A 23602-nucleotide genomic window follows, 5' to 3' on the forward strand; every position below is an offset into this window, starting at 1 on the left:
TAGGGGTCACTCAGCAGCCGCTGAGCAGAAGCCAGGGGGGGTTGCAGTGACGTGCTCCGCCGGCAGCCAGCTGTGCCAGAGTGACCGAGCCCCGAGAGGCCGAGGGCACCCCACCCCCGAAGGAGCCCGAGCGAGACCCAGGTTCCAGGCCCCGACAAGCAGCCACTAGGTGAGCCGGTGGGTACCTGGACGCCCATCCTCGGACACAAAGAACCACCAATGCACCGATGTCTGAGGGTGTCTGCCACTGGCAGGGGGAGTTGTGGGGGGAGATAGGCCTCCATACCATGGTTTCCTCTTTCTGGTGCAAAGTAGGCAATAAACAAACAAGAGAGAAAAGCTGATCAGCTGATCATTGATCAGTTTCATGACTGAAGTAGCAACAGGAGAGGGAGGGGAGAGAATGAGAGAAGAAGAGACAGCTGACAGCGTAAAGACATAGATTAACTCCACCTTTGTGTCTTTTTCCATTCTAGCTGAAGTACGGGACAAACTGTGTTCTTTTTCAGCTCAATACATAATGCGTAATATTTTCTCTGAATACGGGACGATTCCGTTTTTTACGGGACGGTTGGCAACTCTACTAACTAACCTTATGAATAAAATAAAGTTCACTATCAGTAACATCATAGCACCCACCCAGCTGTATAGAAACTCCGTCATGCTAGCTAGTACGCAGTACGAGTTATTGTAACTGACTGTAAAAAGTCAGCACAACGAAAATAAACTACACCTAAACTTGGTTTATATCTGACCCAGATAGACTGCAGGTCATAACTTCTTACCTGAAGTTCAGTTCACCTGACACTCGGACCGGCGGCCGCCTCGGGTCTCTCCTCCTCCTGCCTCCCGTTTCCCTCATCCACCTGCTGGCCTCTGTGGAAGCTCCGCCATAGCCACCACCAAACAACTGAGTTATTTTTACACATCGGCCAGCATCTGGCCAATCCACCACCTTTCATTGTTTATACCCGTAAAAACGAAAAATCACTATCGGCCCACCGGTCCAGCTATGCTGACCAAGCAAAACTGCAAAACTTTGACTTTTCACAGCAGCATGTCAAAAGTAAGGAGACAAACGAATTGACCTTTAGTCATAGTCGTGGTGCCACCTAGTGACAACAGGAAGTTATCTTTGCTGACAATATAAAGATTTACTGCATAACATTTTCAGACACGATATGAAGCAATATGACAAATAATAACAGGAAATTCTCCAGAGCCACCAAATGAGAAAACAAAGTGATAAATAACTCATTTATTCAACAGTCAATTAAATTTAATTAAAGTGACTGCATGAAATGCCTCTACTGCAACACGATCCACTGGCATTTCTCCTCAACCACAGCGTGCCTGAGCGTGACGTATACCAAGGTGCCAGAGCCCTCATTGCTCCTTGTAGTTTTATTTACAAGTGTCTTATCTTAAGTAGCAGCGGATCTGGATTGTGTATATGCAGGAGCTTGCTTGCATGTGCACAGTGGACATGAGGGGATTGTCTGCCGTTAAAGCATTATTCTCTCAGATGGATGTAAAAAGAAAATGCAAATAAATTCCAAAATGTACCTTGGTAGCTGCTAATATAGATGTGGCCACGTGTGTAAGACAATGTGTTAAAGACAGTGTATAACAGTTTTCAACTTTGTTGATATGGACACCTGATTTCCTTCACACTCTCAGACTGTTTTAAGGTTGACATAGCCTAAATATTTAATATACAATTTGTATTCTTTTTATTGCTTCCACTGCAGGTTGACGGCCGACATCCAACCTGTAACTTCCTGCTGGAGGTGGAGAGAGACCAGGCCGAGTGCATAAAGAAGCTGAGGGAGAAGCAGGCCAACAGCAGCTATAAAGGTCACAATCACTCAAAGCACAACTGTTAGAAACCAGATATCTTCTAACAGTAACTTGGAAAAACTTTGTGTAGCTGGACAGAATCTTTAAATCTGGCTTGTTTCAAGCATTAATGTAGCCATTGTGGCTCCACGGCTCATGCTAACATTGCTTTCCCCCCGACAACAGGTGTTTGAGGAAATACCAAAATTAGCTCCCTTGATCATCCATTATGCTGAGTGCATTAGGGATCAACATCTGGTGCAACTGATTTAATTATCCTGCGTATTCATTCATGCTAACACGTGTGGCTGTGGAAAGCTTTCACTCCGCAGAGTGAGTCTCTAAATACTAAAGAAAAGGAAATGAGATAATTCATGGGAAGCAGCACAAATTGTGTAGATGTTAATTAACAGTGTTTTATGTTTTATAAGCCATGACATCCTGATAGGTTATGAACCTTCAATGAAAGGCTGATAAACCCAAAGGTGAACTATGAGTGTCATGCTGCTGTAATAAAATCAGCTTATATAAGCTTAAAAGCTTATATAAATAAGCTTTATAAAGATTATGATCTATATTAAGATGGCCAACATGAATGTAAGGTTTATCATAATTCACTTTGCATTAGTTTTGCACATTGCTCTACTGCCCAGCCTTTAAGACTGTCATTAATTAAAAGGCAGGAGTTATACTGGGTCATGTCTCCAGTGGGAAGAGAAAATGTCAGCAGACGGGATGAGAATGTGACAAGCATTTCATCTCGTTTTATAGACTTTTCTTTAACATTACAAGTAAAATGTCATTTTTACAGACTGTCCTCTGTATGTGAGTGATATCAAACAACATCATAGCCCATGGAGTTAAGTTTCTGATGTGTTCTTTGTAATTTATACTTGGGACAAAATTTAAGCATAGCAGACCCACATCAAGAACATTCACTGTCACATCAAAGAGCCTTGTCTAAGTAAAGTCTTGGTGCACTGCATTTTCCTCCCCTAAGTCTGTATAAATTTCTCCTTTCCTTTCTTTATGAAGGTTTTCATCAAAGTGAAGGAAAAGTTATTAGGAAAAAGTGATGGGGGGGGGGGAATCTTTTGGACTATTTGACCTCAGTCACGATTTCCAGGACTGTTTTCGGGGACAGTTATTTTTGCCGTGTTTGCCCTCTTGAATGGTGCTGGACACAGAAACTGAAGTCACATCTGCTGGTGCAAACTGTGCTTTCATGTAGTGGCAGCTCTTATTTCTTTGATTCAGGTTTTGACTGGTATAGGAAACATCTTCTCCTATACCATTGCTAATACTGAGGTTTTGCCTGATGGTGACACTTCTTGCTGCAGTGAGTATTCGCAGCTTAATGATTGGTATAAATGTTAAAGAGCTGCGGCAACATCACTATTTGGAATTTATTTGTATTTTATATTTTTGATTTTTTTGCCCAGGATTGATTAAATTGCTTTAGTGGTGATAAATTCCTTCATTCTTATCATGAAACTAAAATTATTGCTAACCAGCTAATTTCCTGTCCTTCCTTTCCTTATTTGTAAGCTAACCAGGTTCCACTTGCAAAAGTTATTCATATCATTGATATCATTCAGCTACTTATATAGTGCGTCTCTTGCACTGTAGTTGAACAAACTCCAGCTCCAATGCAGTGTTTAGTACAGCAGATCTCCTGGCAGTCCTTAGAAGGAAATCCCCAAGGCATTTAGCTATCGGGTTATCAGTAATTTAGTGTTTGCTTTGAGTCAAACTTTCAAACGAAATTTTATAATTATTCATTTTCTTTTTATAAAGTTTAAGTTATGCTTTTTGTTCTGCTGAAATAGGCTCAGACAAACAGAAAACATTTGCAAAAGTAAACCCTGCAGTCTGAAGGCTGATATGCAAAAGCATGAAGGACCCTACATACAGTGTGTACATGTAATCACACCATGTGAGAACATGATTAGATCTCATAACGCAGTTTAAGCCCATATTTTGTCTTCTGTCCAGCCATGTTTTCTACACAACATGAAAAGAAGCTTTAGTCAAGGTCACTTAGCTTTCACCGAGTGCACTGAAAATCTGTGCAATCTCTGCAGCTGGGAATGGATTCGCACAAAATCATTCCTGAATTAAATCTGGACAGGACAGACCTGTGATTATTTCTGCCAAATTTAGGGAAAAAACTAATCACAAATTAAGAACTCTGTTATCCTGAAGTATAGACTACTGCTCAAACTTTTGGGTTACTTTGTGATCTAAAATAAAAATGACAAATAATCATTTATTTTTGTAAGGGTTGATTTTCTAAATGGCCATTTTCCCTGATCTGTACCCCGTCTTCCAGTGGCACATTGTGCTACCTAATATTTAACTTGTTAAAAAGAATCTGAAAACTTTAAACATTATAGAACTTGTCCAACTATGGCTGAAAACTCTTTTACAGAATAAAGAAGAAATAAATTAAGTTAGTTAAGTGTCTGCAGCCTCAGTGCCTGTGAGTTCAATTATAGTGTTAAAATGGCCAACTATCCATCAAAACTTGTCAGAACATTTAAACAAAACAAACAAACAAACAAAAAAAAGAAAACAGAGACTTACCCCTCACAGGTCCTGATTTGTGATGATTAGTAATCACACTGTTGAATAAAGTTTTGTTTAAGGGCAGTTTCCCATATGAAATATCTTTAATTTCTGTTTTGATGAAAATTTTAACACAGTAATTGAATCCACAGAGGCTGATGCATGCACTGACCAGATTTAGCCCAGAGGATGATAACCATAGATGTCTGTTGCTCAGGGAGCTGCTGTGGTGATTCAACAGAAGAGAAACACTTCTTTATTCTTGATCCTTAGAGTTAAACACAGTAGTAAATCTTTTACTATAATTATATATTAACAAGTGCCACCATTAGCCTGTGGGCCACGCTTTGACACCCTGAAATTAGACTGAGATAGATAAACGTGCAAAGAGTAGAACATAGAGAAGATTTAAACGCTTGGGGTAAAACATCTGAAGCAACAGACAGTTCACAACAGAGGTGAAGACGAGAGTGGAGCAGGGTGGAGACGAGTGTCAGGGGTGATTTGTGACAGCAGCAAGGCATTTTCTTCAAAAACATTTTCTCCAAAAACACCCAAGAGCTCTTCTGAAACCCAGACTTGCTATTAATTTATTATCATTTGATTACATGAGTTTGTGTGTAAGTTTTTCTGCCAAGGATCCTGCAGGACGCCGTTGTTTATCATTTACAACACAAGCTTGACTTTTATTGATGTGACAAAATAATCTTACCTCAAGGTTTGGTCGGGTCTCTTGTCTGAAGATCGTAAGATATTGCTTCTGGTGGTCTTTAATAATAGTGCTGTCAAGAGGGGCAGGTTTGAAAAATGTTTGAACCGACTGAGAACAAGCCTCTGTTTTGGATATGTACACAACACTGACTGGTAGCTAAGAATTAAACTGCAAAACTTTTGTAATACCCCTTGATTTAAAGCTGAAAGTCTTCAGTTCTTTCACACATTGATTTCCTTTAAAGTCCTCAGTGGTTGTGTACAAAGACTTCTACCTCGATGACCTCAGACTCTTATCTCTGCTTTGACGATAGGGTCCCGTTGACTTCTTCAGGTGATGGCCTCCAGCTCGTAGTGAAGTGGCACAAATAAGAATTAGCACCTCCAAGTCTGAGGCCATAGTCCTCAGCCAGAAAATGACGTGCCTGTTCTGGGTCAGGATTGATGCCTTACATGGTGGAGTTTAAGTATTTAAACAGCAGGGAGGGTGGAGCGGGTCGAACTACCAACCTTCCGATCAGTAAATGACCCAGTCTACCTCCTGAACCACAGCCACCCCACGATCTCTTTCTTTTGGGTAATGAGACTGTAGATAAAAGTGGCTGAAATGAGCTTTCTCTGAAGTGTGGCTGATCTCTACCTTAGAATGTGGAGTTGAGTCATTTTAGAGGAGTTCAGTATAGAGTTGTTACTGCACCGCATTGAATGGAGCCAGCTGAGGTGGTTCAGAGATCTGATAGGGATGATGCCTCTTGGGTATGATGTTCTGGGCATGTCCTATTTGGAGGAGGCCCTGGGATAGATGTCTTGGTCTTCCCCTGGATAAACTGGAGGAGGTGGATGGAGAGATGGACTTCTCCCATGACCTGGCCTTGGACAAAGTTGAAGAAGTTGGATGGATGGTTTAACACTTCAGAAAAATAATCTCTTTCTAGCTTTCTTTCCAAAAGTGCAGTTACAAAGTCAACATCATTGTTTAATTTTTGCAAATTATCATTATTGCCACTTGATACACCTATAATATGACAAGTCTTTTCCTATATTTGCATATCTACTGACATACATGGCATTAGGAAGTGAGCTTTAGAGGAAGTAGAAAGTTTTCTGCTAACTTTGTAAACTTTGGGCATGGCCAGGCTAACAGTTCTGTTCTCTTTTCATCAATGCTGCATATAAAAGCAGCTCAGCAGTTTTCCCAAATGTTGACTTATGCTTTCAAAATAGCTGATTAGTCTCACCCAGACTTTATCTTCCTATGTGCCCATCTGCAAAAGAGGCTAATTACCACAGAAAATACACAGAATGTGGTCCTCTGATGAAGTTCACAGCTCAGAAAGTACAAAACAGAAAGGAGTCGGGAGAAAAGTGAAGAGAAAAGCCTTTAAAGAGCTTTTGATTATATATTTTTGTTGAACTAAACTAAGTGTACCGTAAGAGTTTTTAATGATCCATAAAGAAAAATTCACCACTTATAAAATAAAAAAAAATGAGAAATACTGGACTGAGAGTTGGTGATATAAAAATCACTAACCTCTTCGCCCCTGAGCCACATGAAATATAGTGAGGGATAGTGAAAAAGTCCAATCATCCGTCATCCGGCCACCGCAGTCAGAAATGTAAACAGATGGAGACAGTTTATGTGTTTGAACCTCAGCTTGGACATACTCAATACAACATTGTAAATCTGGTGATGTATTTTAATGTTCTGAGTAAATAGTTTCTATGCAAATCGTGTCAGATGTTATGATAGTATATAGTACCATTAACATCGGAACATTTGTAGCACATGTACTTTAAATATTTAACATTTTCAAATTTTGAAGTATATCAATATTAGTCCGACTCCTCCTTTAGCCTGCTTAGAGAGAAGAGGTCCATAAGCCGAGAAAAATTAAAATAAATAAATAAACAAATAAAAGAACTCATCATAGACTTGTGAAGCTGCAGGACAGACCCCCTCCCCATCTTGATAAATTGAGACTGTGTGGACCACAGATTCGAATTCCTGGAAACCTGCAGAACAGACGGTCTCTCCTGGTCTGCAGGCGCAGCAACTCTTACACTTTCTCAGAATCCTGAAGAAAAGCTTTGGTGACCTTTAACCGCTCCACAATAGGGAGTGTTTTAACATAGTGCCTCACATTGTGGTGTGCTGTGGTATGCTGGATGCTCAGTGGTGACTAAAAAAAGGTCTACAGAAGGTCATCGATATGGCCTAAAAAATAATTGGCTGTCCTCTTGCCTCTCTCCGAGACACTGGAAACACAATTCTACTTCTCTAGATCCCAGAGTATTGTTCAGTCTGCTCTCACCTGCCCTACCACATGTTTGAGTTACATGTCACTCCTCTCTATATTATTTTATTATATTTTATGCAATATGTCACTTCACATGCCAATACCATGATTTGTGCAATAGCCGTGGGCAGGGATACATGTGGCATAGCTACCTCTTTTATATTGTGTACAATTTATTTAAATGCAATTTATATAATATCATATTGCAACAGTATAACTCTAATGCATGGAGCAGGGGTGGCACTCTCATCCAGTCCCATTACATCCTGTATATTATGACCATGAAAGCTTTCTCATCATGTTTTTTTAAACAATAATAAACATCAACTCTGCATGTGTCATTTAAAATGGCAGGATCATTTTATTACATTTAAAAATGGTTTGATTCTGTAGCAACAGGTGAACATTTTTGTGAAGAACCTAAGATAGGTTTATGCTGCTGTTTAAAAAAAAAAAAAAAAGCTCAATATTGTAACTTCCTCGAGTCATGAAATGTCTTAATAGAATAAGAATAATAATCTGATGGGTATCCCTTTCAATCCTCCACTGGGAAAGTGCAAGCAAATATACGAGGAATGATGCCGACATCACAGTCTTTCTGTACACATACACCTACTGACCATTTTGTTAGGTACACCTGTTCATCTGCTCATTAATGCAAATATCTAATCAGACAATCACATGGCAGCGACTCAACAGATGTAGGTATGAAGACATGGTCAAGACAAGCTGATACAGTTCAGACCAAGCATAAGAAAGGGGTATAAAGGTGATGTAAGTGACTTGAAAGATGGGCTGGTCCGAGTATTAAAGAACTGTTGATATGTTACGATTTTCCAGCACAACTGTCACTAGGGTTTACTAAGAATCTTCCAAAAAATAGAAACTTTCTAGTGAGTGGCAAAAATACTTTATCAGCTGTAAGAGAAGAAAGGACTGCTTTGAGCTGATAGGAATGCAAAGTTACTCAAACAACCACTTGTTACAACCAAAGTTTGCAGAAGAGCATCTCTGAATGTGCAACACATTGATCCTTGAAGCAGCAGCAAAAGACTGCACCGATTGTCACTGGCTAATCGCTGACACGGATATTCTTATCTGCTAAGAAATGAGAAACTGAGGCTACGGTTCGTAAAGAATCAGCTGAACTGAACAATATAAGGTAATATTTCCTGATCCCATGAGTCTCAATTTGTGCTGCGACTTTCGGATAGTACTGTCAGAATTTTCTGTAAACAACATGAAAGTATGGAGGCCTCCCGCCTTGTATTAAAGAGACAGGCTTGTGGTGGTGTAACGCAATCAATCTCCATTGCTTTTTTTGCTTTTCTTGACATACTTTGAGCCCATAAGTACCAACACCATAGCTCACCTGCGTGTTGATGTCCATCCCTTATGACCACAGTGTACCATCTTCTGAGTGAAAGTCACCAGATCCAACAGAAGCACATTTGAAACATCTCCAGTGATGTTTCTATTAGCCAGAAAAACTTGAGCAAACTTTCCCCTTCCATCATTAAAGTTTAAACTACGCATCTATGTCTAAAATGCACAAAAGTCTGCATGCATAATGCACAGTTTGTGGTCTCATCTATGAAAAGCCCATAAAAATATTATTTTTTATGTTCAAGCTCAAAACACAGTTTGCACAGCATTAACGAGTCTGACTTTCCTCCTCTGTGATGTGAGTTTGGACGCTCCTGCTGTGTTAATTAAAGCTCAATGACACGAGCGAGAGCAAAAATTTAACACGGCTGAAATCCTCTGTGGGGTCAAATCTGCTGGGGAGAGCAGTTTTATTATAACTAATCTCTCAGGATCTTATCTGATGCTGTAGCCCCGCTAATGTTTTGATATAAAACAGTTGACATTTAACTCGCTCAGCCCTGGTGAAAACCAAGAATCTCACATTTGACCTTTAAAAGTACCAAAAATGTTTCTAAATGGACCTTAAGTTTAATTTGATTCTGAGGTCTATTCAGTCCCTTGAATAACATTTCAATAATATATACTGTAATACACATGATTGCCCTCTGTCTATCATCATATTTAGTGTTTATCCTCAGCGTTAGTTAGCCTATTTTTGGGTTACTTCCACTCAACCTGGTCAGTAAACATGAGTGGCTGTGTCAGCTGGGGGACATGAGCCACTGCTGGTCCCAAGCCTGCATAAATGGGGATGGCAGTATCATGATGGGCATCAGATATGCAGATATATCCGCTGTGACGACCTCTCTAAAGAGCGAGGCATGAAAAAAGATCATTTCCAGAGTTATGATGGCTATTTTTTCATACTTCTTGTTTTAGTTTCATATGCTGCTTTTGCTTACATGTATCCTTCAAATCATCTAAGTGATAACAAAGAATCAATTACAAGTAATACTTTAGTAATAATCAGGACTGTTGCAAGTGTATGTTATTGCAAAGTGTCGATGTGCATTTGTAGATTTTTAAAATGTTTCAAACGTCAGAATGGGGAGGAGCTTCATAGAAGGAATAAAAAGGGTCTCATGTATTGCTCAGTCCTCCACCCTGGGGCAATGAACCTTTTACTGTGTGTGCTGCAGTGACCAATCACCAGGCTCAGTTTGTTTCAGGTTGTGCAGCCTCAGCCACCTTCATTAAACACACTGCTGCATAAAATAAAAGAGTTTATTGAACCAGTTGACAAATTAAAACAAAACAAAACTCTATGTATCAAATATGAAATATGAAAAATATGGAAAACTGTGCAAAGTACTCATCAGGCACTTTGAATTCAGCAAGTTTATTGTAAGCCACACTGTGCAGCATGAATCAAATAAACTTGGATACAACAGCAAGTTTGATGTACATTTTCAACCATCTTCATTTTTTTGACACTCAGTCTTTAGATGGACAACTTCAAACCTCTTCTAAGTCAACTTGAGCTCGTGGGTTTGAATGCAAAACCAAAGATATGACAGATTCTTTCACACTGGTCATTTTTCATCAGGGGCAGCTTGAAATCACAAAGTCTATAACTTAAATGTCATGTTGTGATCCCTCACTGACTTTGCCACCACTGAACACATCATTTGTGTTAAAATTGTGTGAAATAAAGTGCCAACCTACTCTGACATTTGTGAGTATTTGGAAACTTTTGGATGTCAAATTGAAGTAAAAATGGAGTTGAGCAAAGTTTTCCTTCAAAACATGTCTGTGACTGAAGGAGGTTAATGGAATATATTTACCCACTTATACATAAGTCACTTTAAAAAACTCGCTGCATGAAATCCAAAAGGCTCAGTCACCCTTTACTTTGTACTGAATGGGAAATTTTTTAAAAAAGACCATAAAGCAGAGAAAGATGACTTCCCTCCAGATGTGTACTGCTGTGCTTTTGCTGCCTGGTCACTTAAAAACTGGTCCTCTGATGTGTTTTTGTGAAAGCGCTCAGAGAAAGGATGGATCACTTAGCGGGTAGATGGAGTTTTCTTCATGCACCAATGAGTTCAAATCTGTGTTTGAGCCATTTTACCCAAAGACATTTGTTCTCTCACTCTTTCATCTCTCCTTCTTTTTTGCTCTCTTTTGCTCTCTCTGTCTGTTATTTCCCGTCTTTTACGACTTTTCGTCTCACCGTCACCCCCTCCACCCCCTGGCCGTTCCTCTTTTTAGTACTCTAAGGATGGTGTCTGAATTTAGCATTTTCTTCTTGCAGATTATTTACAGAGAGGTCATGACAAGAATAAGCTTTGGTTCCTACATTTGGAAGCTAGGCCAAATTCACGAAGGAAGGAAATGTAACCATTTCAGAAGCAAGGACCCATACACGGGAGACCAGGGGATGAGTTCAGCAGAGGTGGCAACAGTACAAACATTCATCACTAAAGTAAAAGTACAGCATTAAAAAAAACTGATACTGATTCATCAAAAAGCAGCTTTTCGACCAAGTATTTTGGACTGAACCTTTACCTTCTATGTTAATACAATAATAATTCCTTAATAAATTCCTAGTTGCTTAATAAAATATTAAGGGGCAAGAAACTTCCTTCACATTAATTTCTGATTAGACTGAATGTTTTCAGCTTGACTGTGTGTTACACTGAACACCAGAAGAGAAAAATAGAGCAAAAAAGAAGAAGAAAACTCTGGTTTCTGTTCACATTGAAGGTAGCTAGATTGTGCCACACCCACAACTTATTCTGCACCTCCAATGCTGTTCCAGATGATTCTGGCCCACTTTAATCCCTGCGTATGGTACAATTATTGATGCATAAATTATATGATTTTTCATTTGAATATGTTTCTTTGATCTCTGTCTTTTACGACAGTCGTATGATAAGGACCAAAGTAATGACAGTAAAATACTGTATAAAATAATCAAGTAGAATACAGATACCTGAAAACCTTCCCATCTCTGGAGTTTTAAACCTTTATAATACAGAAGTTAATAACACGTAAGAAAAAGTGAGTCTTTTAACAGGAAACAGACAATTGCACAAAGAGAAAGTCATAATATGACATGAAGGCAAGAAGGATAAATAAATATTGTATGATATACTGCAATAACATAACAATAAAACAGATAAGGAAAAGACAGGGGAAGTAAAACAGGAAACACATGTGATGATAAGACAAATAAAGACAGAAAATAAATGTAGAATAGACTCAAAGATGACTGCATAGCAAGAAATGAAGAATCCAAGGGAAGGATTAAATGGAATACGGAAAAAAAATGAAACCAATATGAAAGTGAGCATGGAACAAGGAAATGCAAAATGAAAAACAGGAAATAACATGAAAAGAAAAAACAAATTAAAAATTGTGAGCTTCAAATTTTCATGTTCTTTCTGTCTTGTTTCACTGTGGATGAAGATCTTTACAGAAGTGCACTCAATTGGGGAGAAGAGGAGGATTATTTCTGAAGAAGCTCATATCCACCCCCTCCTCGTCACACAAACAAGTTAATAAGAAAAACAGATTTAATATGTTATTGTATTAAAAGGTGTGTGTGTGTGTGATGCTCATGCAGCATGGATGTTTAGCAGGGGTGTTTGGGAGGAGGGGTGCGTTTACTAAGCACACCGTCTCCATTCATCTGTTGATAAAAAGCCGATATGACTGCTCAGTTTGCCATCAGCACTTTCACACCCATTAAGGCTCACGCTTAAGAGCTTGAAGAGATATTCTGGTCAACAGTCTGTTTTGTTTCTTGGGGGGTGAGTAGGAGTGTTTTTTTATTATTTAGTAAAACTCTTTCCTCCCAATTTTGTCTAAATCACCATCTTTGTCACAGATTCTCTTTATAGCTTTTATGGTCAATTTTCTTTTTTTTCGGTCTGGAAAGTGTCAGGTTTGGTGTGCCCAGGATTAATGCATCTGCTTTTTGCAGATGATGTGGTCCCATTGACTTCACTGACCACTAACTTCAAACTCAACCCGGGGGTAGTTTCCAGTCAAGTGTGAAGTGAACAGATGAGAATGACTGCTTCTGAGAACATGGGCCTCAGCCATACAAGTGAAGAGTTTAAGCATCCCGGGTCTTGTTGACTAGTGGGGGGGAGCAGAGTGGGAGACTGACTTGACCGATTATGCAGGCAAAGCTGCATTAGCTGAGTGACAAATCAGTCTGCATTTGCAGCCTCACCTTGTTGGTTGTGACAGATTGCAGATGCAAGCTGTGGAAATGAGCTTCAGGGTGTATAAACTCACTTTTTGAGAAAAAGGGAGGAGCTTGGTTATTTTGGAGGAGCTCAGAGTAGAGCTGTTGCTGATGTAGCTTGAAGGTCTGACTGGGCACCTCATGGCATGTCCATTTGGGAGAAGGATTCCCTGGGGAAGACCCAGGACATCCTGGAAGCATTGCATCTCTTGGCTGGTCTGGGAATACCCCAGTATCTCTCCAGTATTGTGGTCTGTATGTCTGCAAGTGTTTCTTAACACATCCGGCTGAAACACCAACATGTTTATGCAATGGTGACGACTCAGTTTGTCTATCTATCTGTAGTCGACTTAATGGGTCTACACCTGAAAAGTGCTTAAGGTTAAGTTTGAGGTCAAACTCCTCCCAGAGTATTGGTCAGATTTTAGAGATGAGTTTGTCCTGGATAAGATTGTTTCCAAGCCTCCTTGACCTCTCAGTCAATTTTCTTTCTCATCAGTTTGTGCACTACAGCCAACCAATGACAGTAAAGCTTATAACTTTATATCATTACAATAATCTTTGTATAGTGATGGATCATGAGCCAGAGGAGCTACTGTGTCACTGAGGCAACAACTTCACACTGTTCGTGCATCCACTCACAAATGCAAAAATGTACTTTTAGCAAGTGAGAGGTGCTGCTGCCTTTTTTGTATGTTTGTTTCTAAAGAGGAATTTTAAATGTATACTTCAAGGTGAAAATTTTCTAAACCTAACTACCTGCCGTTCACAGGCCCCGGGTGCAAAGGAGATTGGGACAGCATAGCATGCTGGGAGCGAGCGGAGTTTGGAGAGACCGTGACCATCCCCTGCCCTCGAGTCCTCAGGACTGTGTTTGGCAGAGATGGTGAGTACGGTTAATTCATAAATAAATGTAAAGGATCTCTTTTACTGATGTTTTTGTGTTTCTGCAGATAAATAAGTTGAGGAAAAATGACATTTAAAAGTTCAAATTTTGGTAGCTATTTGCCTAAACTGCTGATCACATGACTATAGTCTTATATTAACATAACACTGGAATGCAGTAACTCACTTAAACCATTGTTATAATTTCTGTGAGTGTACACTTCAGTCTTACTGAGGTCAATTTTGTCATTAGAGTGTATGGGTAACAATTTGTTGCAACCCTGTCCTAATCTCCCCTTACACTGAAGGCAGGACTACAAGCTGGACTGCCATGAAAACACAGACATCAGAGTTAAAGTAAAAACTGATGTGTTTATACATTACTTGAGCATTCTTCTGCTCCATTACTTTTGTTTTGCAGCTGCTTTACAAAAACATTCACACAAAAAACATACAATGAAATTTGGAGCATGAAAAGAAGCAGACCTTTTAAAAATTGTTCTTTTTGTACAGAATTTCTTCCTCCATTTGTTCACTTTCTATGAGGCTGCTCCTGTAATATAATGATATAATGATACCAGGCTTAAATATCTGCAGATAACTTTTCACATTATCTAGAGCTGCACTTAAGTCACTCACCAGATGGGTTCAGCATTAATACTCAAGGCTCTCTGTCCCTGTTTGACATTGTTCATCTCCCAGTTGTGTGAATGTGTGCAGTCAGTGGATTCCCTCCTGAATCCATCAGATTTTCCAGCCAGTGACCAGATGGCAGTTTGGGTTTCCGCTCTGAGTGTGCTCTGATTTACATTGATGACTAAACATTATGCAAGCACCCAGCGGCTTGTTCGGAGCCAAAGCACACCACGACACTTCCCCTGTCTGGGACAGATACAGACACCCTACAGTTATTACGTTTTACTGAAATAGTAAAGACATTCTTCCTGGAGTTATTGAATACTTTGTTTTCTGTCATTTAAACGAAACCAGTGAGAAAGCCAGAAATTAAACTTTGAAAGAGAAACTCTTTATTTAGTTTTAGTCTACATTCATTTTAGGCAGCTCGCCTTCATACTGCTAATTATAGCATCGCGAGAGGTTTAGTTTAACTAAGTAAACAGAACTAAAAAAAAGGGGAAAAGAAAAATAATCAGAAAATATAAAACAATAATAACTCAGAAAATAAATGACTTTGCAACATTAAACCTGCACAAAAAAATGACAGCTTGTCACTTGTACCTGAGACAAACTACACAACTGAGTGGTGTGTCAGTGTCCATAAAATTGATGAGCGGGCACTGCACAATTTTAACATTTTAAGAGAAGAATTTAAAAACACCCGACCCAACAGAGATTTGTCTCCTAACTCAGCCATCTAAACAGTTTTGTTCCAGCTTGTCATTTTTTACCCCACTTTTACACTAAATGTCTCCAATCTTAGAAGCCTGTTTTTTTTTACTTTACTTTTTTTTTTTTGTAGCAGCAACAAACAACTGTTTAGATGACTGATCAGTAAACTGAAAAAAATATATATTTTATGTTTTTCACGGCCTCCTAAATGTGAATATTGTGTAGTTTCTCAGATATCAAAAATAGCCATAATAAAAAAACAAACAAACTGTTCATCAGACAATTTAATTATTTAAATATTTCAATCAAGATCAACTCACCATTAGTTTAGAAATTATGGTAATGTCACACTATGGAAAACAATAGTTGGAGACGACCAAAATTACTACAATGAACTTCTTCAAAGTGACTTTGGTGTCTGTCAGTCTGTTATCAGTTCGTGCTTAAATTGGGTCAAACTGACAGTTGAATGCAGTCTGTTTGTGATAATGTTGTATTTAACTGTGGTAAATTGGCTAAAGTTATAAATCACTTGCTGTCTATATACACAGAAATTCACATTTCAACTACTTCATTTTCAGTTTCATATTGATTTATACAGCGCCAAATCACAAAATAAGTTGCCTCAAGGCACTTTATATTGTTAGATAAAGACTCTTCAATAATAAAAAGAAAACAGAGAAAACCCCTACAATCATATGGCCTCCTATGAGCAAGCACTTTGGCGAGAGTGGGAAGGAAAAACTCACTTTAACAGGAAGAAACCTCCAACAGAACCAGGCTCGGGGAGGGGCGGGGCCATCTGCCACAACCGGTTGGGGTGAGAGAGGGAAGATGGGATAAAAGAAACACTGTGGAAGAGAGCCAGAGATTAATAATCACTAATAACACTTCAGTGGGGCTGAGGGCTAAGCTAAGTGCTAACCCACACAGAATGGCTATTCCGAGTCTTTTCCTCACCAGCTCACGGTCACTAAACAACAAGATTGATGAGCTACGACTGTGGATTACCTCGCGCTGTGTGGATATTGCTCATTGTTTTGCAACTGCTCCTTTATATGGCATATATAACCTGTATATAACTTGTACAAATCTGTGTAGATACTTACATTATTACATACATTCCCTGTGTAGGTACCTCTTTACCTTTAAGTCTACTTTATGGTTTCTCTTTATTCTCTCTATTCTAAAAGAATTTTAATGTAAAAATCTACATGCTGCTAACGGAGAGATGCCAAACTGTCTTTCATTGTTCTTGTAACAGTAACAATAAAGATCTATTCTATTTAGAGTCCACTTAGAACTTAATTTGAAACCGAAACAGAATTTTGCAGGACGGTAAAATAGCAGCAGAATGACTGAGGTGTTAACAACTTTGCTTCTATCAGGAATTAAAGGCAGAATACGGTTAGTTGATAACTTTGCTGCCTTGACTGCCTCAGACTGATTGTAACGTGTTGCCAATTTAGTTTATAAATTACACGTCAATTATTAGCAAACCCGTTCACCAGTTTGGCTACAGTGATTGTAGTCGGTCTGAGCTGGACTGCAGTTGTTTGAAGACATGTTGCCTCCCACCAGACAACTTGTGCAACTGACTTTTGATTCAAAGTGGTTGCCAAAAGATTTTGCGCGGTCACCATTCAATCATCATGTGACAGAGCCATGAATGCTTTTATGGATTTAACCAAACAAGTAAATACTCAGAACAAGTAGAGTCTATTCAGTTAAACTATTATTTAAGAGAAGTTCATATTTAAGTTGGTTTTCAGGAAGACATTCTGTTTTTTCACGTTTCCTATAATCTTAAAGGAAAAAATCCTGTAAAGGTGAGTTTAGATGGAAAAATTTCAGTGTTTCCCCTGCATTTAAAGCTTTATTTTTTATTTTTCAGCCACACTGTGCTCATTATACTTAAACAAGCTGAGCACTGTCACAGTGTGATGTTAATACTTTTACTTCAGTAAAAGATCTGAAAACACCGCCCCCCCCCCACCATTTTTCTTAACTGCATGCTGTATTTGCCAAAGCTTTAATCCACATCACTGGCTGACTTCTGCACATCAGTGACCACTTGTGTTCAAGACTGCTGTTATATTTAGAGCGAACACAGCAGTGCACGCAGCTCAGATGTTGCAAGTAATCGTGCTGTACATGCAAATCACTGTTGCTTATTGAATCGGTGTCTTAGCTTAGCTGTGTCTCCCCCTTCTGTGATACAGTGGACCGGGTTTGTTGAGTGTGTAGTGAGGCAGAAGTATGCTGATGTTACTTCCAGTCAGTGCACAAATGATGCTTCGTGCTTTTTACAGTGGATTCTGGGAATTTACAAAAGGAGGATGAACTTGCCGTGCACTGCAGAGATTTTGGCACTGGCACCCCCCTGCAAGTTTGCCTCAGGGGTTCACTGTCCGCTGTGCATGCTATTCATTTTAGACACACTGATGGTGTTTTTACACTGTGGGAACATAAGCAATAACCTAAATTTTGTGACAATTTGTAATGCAAACTTTCCATTTTTAACATTTTGGGAATGTGCATGCCTGATGTCTCCCTCTAGATTTTCATGTAGCTTTCTGTCCAGTAGCATCTGTCAGTGTAACATCTACTGTAGGCGATAATATCCTCTCATTCTACATGACAAATCATTTTGACTGGCTCTCATATATCATGCTTTACAAAGATATTTTTAGCATCCAACTTCACAGCGGCCACTCATTTTTAGTCTGTTGGCTACTCTGAAGAAATATCACTATCATTCAGAGTACTAAAATTCATTGAAACACTGATATTTTCATGCTATAAAATGCTTCTATCAAACTGAAATGAGTGACTTACAATAGGTTTGCTCAGTTAAGAGTTGAGTGACTATGGCTTGGGGTGCTGGGATGAGCAAACCTAACAAAAAGAGAAAAATCTAAGGGTGCCCTGCTGCCAGCGAATCACCAGAAAAAGGCAGACTATTAGTCACTGATGACATTAGAGATGCTGGTGTGATTTAAATGTGCATTTAGATGAGCAGTTTTTCTTATTTTTGGCTCAGACTCAATATAGATGACCAACTATTAAGGTCCTCCTCATGAATAAACCTTTAAATTGAATTAAATCAAGGATGAGAAACTGAGTTTCACTTGGGGCCACAAATGGGAAATGAGAATTGCATTAAGCTTTTAATTTACTAAAAATGTGAGCTTCATACAACCATTTCACCTACAAGCTGATACATACAAAGCCCTCAACCTGTCTACAAAAATTATTTGTCTTCATGACATTTAGTGAAGTAAAATAAATCACTCTGATTACAAGAACACTACCAAACAGCTATTCTGAAACCTGTTTCACGTGCTTAAATTTAATTGAATGTAACCAAACAATCCTGATGTGGTGTAAAAAGAAAAGAAAAAGAAGTTATACATTTTCATTTGAGTCTTGTGTATATTTCTTGTCTTCTATGACTTTATGTCTTTGCAGGGATTTGGATTCAGAGTTCATACAGAAAATGCAAATTGTGTTCTTTGAAGATGAGTGTGTTGCAGTTAGCCATAAAACACTCAGATTTTGGACAGTGGGGGGAGACTGGAGTGAGGAGGGAATCTGCTTTTTGCCATTTGGTTATGTTTTTATGTGCAAAGTTTAATGAAAACTTACAGAAACGAAGGATTGTTAAACAAATAAAAATGACACCCACATTAATTCAGGGGTTCTTAGGGAACAGCACCGACCATTGAGAACAAACAAAGACTCTGACCCCTCTGATTGGGCTCGGACAATCAAAGAGCAGAGGCAAAAAAACCCCCAGAAAGTATTAGCAAAACCTGACACAGTGAAACCTACATTTTTTGTTCTGTTTGCTAAAAAAGGACAAAGCAGGAAAAAGTGATCTGTATTTATTTTTGAGCATGCTTATTCAGAAATAGAGACTGAGTTGTGTGTGTGCATTTCTTCTCCTGCAGGTAATATTAGCAGAAACTGTACAACAGCTGGATGGTCTGATGTTTTCCCAAACATAACCAGTGTGTGTGGGGCAGACACGAGCCAGGATAAGGTACAGTAAACATCTGAACTGCTGCTTTTTGTTCTTTTGTGTGTCGTAAATGTCACCTGGATGTTAATGAATTCTGACTGTGGAACAGGAAAAGAAGCTGCGACCCAACATGGACCATTAGTGGCCCCTAATTGACAAAGCCCGCGGGGTTGGCTGTTAATTAACACCAGTTAGTGGTGAAAGACTGCTTCTTTAAAAGGTCAATATGCCCAACAGTAGAGTGATACGTGTTTAAATGTGAGCAATTTGGTGTCTGCGCGCTCTGCTGTCTAGTTTTTTGTGTCATTTAATGGACAAAAAACACCATTAGCCTTCCTCTAGAAGCAATTTGGTGTTAAAGGGTCGTCATTTTATGTTTCCCAGAATATCTGTATAATAGCAGCCATTTATCTAGGTAGGAAATTTTCTGAACGGCTTTCAGGTCATACAGTTTAACTACACTGCCACTGTAAGATTGCTTTGGTTGAATTCTATGCGTTTCAGACAGTCGGGTATCTTGGAATAGGAACGGACCAGTGGTTTGCAAATATTTCTACACATATTGTATTCATATCTGTACAAAATAGCCACAAGGTGATACAACATATTGCTAATTCTTCTTTTTCTTCTATGTTTGGTATCCCATCTACCTGTAGCATGGCACCTACAATCTTTTTTTAAGATGGTCTCCACTCCACGTGCATATTCAATTTGCAGTTTGCCTTATATACTGTACCACCATGTATGTTTGCACGTTTCAATAAATCACGGCACCTTTTCCCACTTTTCCTTGAAAATGTGAAGTGAGGAGCTCAAGACTTTTGCACAGCACGCCTCCATCGCTGTATCAGACACTTGGTCTTGTTGCCTCTGAGTTAGCTCTGTTTTCAAGTAGAGGAAAGTGGTGGTGAATTTGTCCACACAGATGAAACGTTCAGTATGAGAGAATCACTTTTTGTGCATGTATAACTGTAATAATATAGTACAGGCGTCAAAAAGTCCCAAAACATACCTAAACTAGTCTCAAGAGATGTGCATGTGCATGTACAGCACGATTTCCATGGTCTGAGCACAGAATCTGAAACTTTGTTATCATTACATTGCAATTGTTGTTCTGGCAGACTTTCAGTTAAATTATGATTGTAAGAAAAACTTTGCAACTTTAGTAGGAGTCAAGCAGGACAGCACTAGACATGTGTCTGCAAACAGCGTGGCACAGAGTAATTGGAGGTATGCAGCCAATATCCTCTTAATCTAACAGCTCACTCTAACTGCGTCTTGTTTTTGTTCCATCGCTCCCTGGACATTTTAAAATGATTCATCATCAAAAAATGAACTTTCTACATCAATAATGTGATACTTTGTGGATCTCAGCTGGGCAGACATGGATATTTACAGAGGAGGAGGATTATGTTGAGTGCAGTGTTTCACTAGATGCTGACCTGAAATAAAATAGCCAAACACTTAGTGCTAAAAAAAGATGCTCCGTTCTTTTAGCAAAGTGTAAAAACCTGCCAATGCCATCGCAAACAACTGAGAAAGTGGAGAAGTTGTACTGTCCTCGGAACAACCCCTAAGTGTAGTAAAAAGTAGGCATGTGTTCCAGTTGCTTCACTTGTTAAATCCTTATGTTACAGTGGAAGGCACCGAATTTTATATATTATTTCAATAAGGTCACTTGCAAGAATTGAACAGGATTTACTTCATGATAAGGGGATTAGGTTCCAATGACCCAACATGACAAAACAAAATTCCAGCAGTGATGAGATTTGATGCTGTTGGTGAAGACTGAGGATGGATGGAGATCCGACTGAGGCGTCTCTGAGGTAGAGATGGGGAGGAGGTGGGCTGCAGAAATGAGAGTCTGGGAGGAAGAATGATAGAGAACATGGATTTACACTACGCTTAGTCTTGCACGCCTTCTTTGAGCTGATTGTTTCAAAGAAGATGTGCACTAACATGATTAGACGAGAGTAATGATGTCAGTATTGAGACTGCCAGCGTGGGAAAGTGGTAGTGATGTAAAGAACAGACAAGCACTCTAACGCCTGGGAAAGCAGGCAGATGAGTGATTACACTTCCTCCTTATTGAGCATAAGCTTCACTTTATTTAATTGATGTAGTCCAAACCAAACAAAGAGGAAAGAGGTGTCTGTGAGGTTCCCTGCTCATCCTGCATAAGCATCAAACTGAATGCACAACAGGAACATTTTAAGGTTTTAACTACATATTGAAATACAGTTACTGAAATGCTGATTAAACAATAGTTTTGCAGGACAGATGTCAAACGACTTCCTTCACAATTATGTTCAGCTTGGGTCGTCCTGACAGGTCACCAAACTGGAGTTGTTGGTGTGTTGTGTGTGGCCTTTTTTGGCCTCTGCTGTGGTAATTGCTGCTCCCCTCTTCTTTCACTCTTCTGTGGTTCAGTTCGGGTCACGACTCTGTGTATCCTGAATCGACCATTGTGCTTGTGCAATTGTTCATCCATCTCTCTTTTCAGTTTTGGCTCTGCACGGCTTCTCGGTTCACACTCTTCCCTTGCTGTGGTTTTCTGTCTCTCTTGTCTTCAGTAGGGAGTAGAGAGGTACTCGGGAATAATACGGCACTGTCGTCGCATCAGCTGTCCATCTTTTTTTTTTTTTTGTCATTTTGCATATCAAAGAAAGAAATGGTTGCTCATATTTCCCACAGTCTCCTTGTATCTTGCTGGAGTGTTTGAGCAGGTGTCTGAAAGGGTTCAAAGACCTGAGAACTTAACATTTTTTCACAAAACATAAATAGAAAGTGAGCTTTAGTAGTACTTTAATTCAGTACTTTAATTCAAACAAGAGAGGGAGAAAGAGTAAAACCCTATGGGGAAATAAACCAATACACACTCACTCACTTAAAACACTTTGGTAGGTTGGGAATGTCTCATGGACAGAAGTCATACATTTTCTTTTGCAGCATAATTAAATTGAGCTAAAATCAAAGACGTTTTATTTTATAAAGGAAGAGAAATGTTCCGTTTTATTTCTCACTGTTCATTGAAAGTTGAAAAAGGAAAAAGGAATCCAGCGTTTTTCAGGCAGCTGCCAAAAAAGTGTCTTTAATGTAAACTGCAATATGTCTGTGAAGGTTCTGAGTCATCCAAGCCATTGTAGTCTAAGGAGCTTGGAAAGTCCAAATGCTTTTCTGTCCAAGCTCCTTAGTCTTGTAAAGTATGCAAGAGAATTTTGAACATATGATTTCATTTGAATAGTAATTAAGGTAGTTTACAGGTTTTACCACAGCTCACTGGGGAAAAAATGAACAGAAAGAAAAAGATGGAAAGCAGCTAAATGACTGAAGAAAAAATAGAAATGCAAATGTTAATTAACTTAAATCTCTCAATTTTTACTGCTTTTGCCTGTTTTTTATTTGCGTTCTTTTCTGGTAGCTTATTGAAGTGTTTTTACACATAATCAGTATTGTAGTTTTAGAAATACAAGTTTAATGCTGATGAACTGATGAACTCTTCACCTGAATGTTTGGGTGTTAATTTAGATAAGGAATAAGAAAATAAGGAAAGACATAAGAGTTTCCTGTTAAAACAAGAATACACTAATTATAGAAATTGACATGAGCACATGTGTTACAGCAGGTAAGGTAATCTACTTTTGAAGATGATCCTTCCACAGAAATCTCTATATCTACAAGGTCATCCCACACTAGACAAGTAGTGCCCCGGCTGTCCTTGTGATTTTCACAAAGACTCAAGGTCAAACCATAACATTTTAAAAACCTTTCATTCAGCTGAGTTTATTTAAAATTTCATTTAAATATCAAGACCTCGCCAAATAAAGGGGAAAATATCTTTCTTTGTATGCTTTTCCAGACAGAATAAAGGTTTTTGTTTATAGTTTCCAAGTGTCAGTTTGATCCGATCTGTCTATGACATACTGGAGATATTGCAGCGAAATGCCATTTAAGCCATATTACACGCTGAAGTGCATCGTGCATGGCTCGCTGTTGCTGCAATTTGGCAGCACCCGGGCAGCAATCCAGGTTTGAAACTCAGCGGGAAACAAGAATCAAGATTATTTCATGGTAATACAAGCTGAGTCATTGTCACTGTAGTTTAATGATTATAAAAACATCTAATTTTGCACTTGGCATTGGACACCAGAGGCACTCACATACTTTTATTTGTATAAATCTACATTTCAATGACTTATTTTAAACTGAAGTCAGTGTTATTATGAAATGCAGAAGAAATGTTGAACAGTTTCCTTATGATTAGCTGATGCAGTGTTCATAAAAACAAACACTTTTTACTTT

The 23602-nt window shown here is 38.9% G+C and overlaps 1 protein-coding gene across 1 annotated transcript in view; it reads left to right on the forward strand.

Annotated features, from left to right (window-relative positions):
• The window catches only part of LOC134616529 (vasoactive intestinal polypeptide receptor 2-like), a 71951-nt gene that overhangs the window by 24441 nt on the left and 23908 nt on the right, over window positions 1-23602 (forward strand). The window contains exons 2-4 of the mRNA XM_063461383.1: window positions 1752-1857; window positions 13814-13927; window positions 19230-19321. Of these exons, the coding sequence (XP_063317453.1) occupies window positions 1752-1857; window positions 13814-13927; window positions 19230-19321 (312 nt within the window). The remainder of the gene's footprint in view (window positions 1-1751; window positions 1858-13813; window positions 13928-19229; window positions 19322-23602) is intronic.

Source organism: Pelmatolapia mariae, linkage group LG18, assembly GCF_036321145.2.
Source record: "Pelmatolapia mariae isolate MD_Pm_ZW linkage group LG18, Pm_UMD_F_2, whole genome shotgun sequence".
Classification (NCBI taxonomy): Eukaryota; Metazoa; Chordata; class Actinopteri; order Cichliformes; family Cichlidae; genus Pelmatolapia; species Pelmatolapia mariae.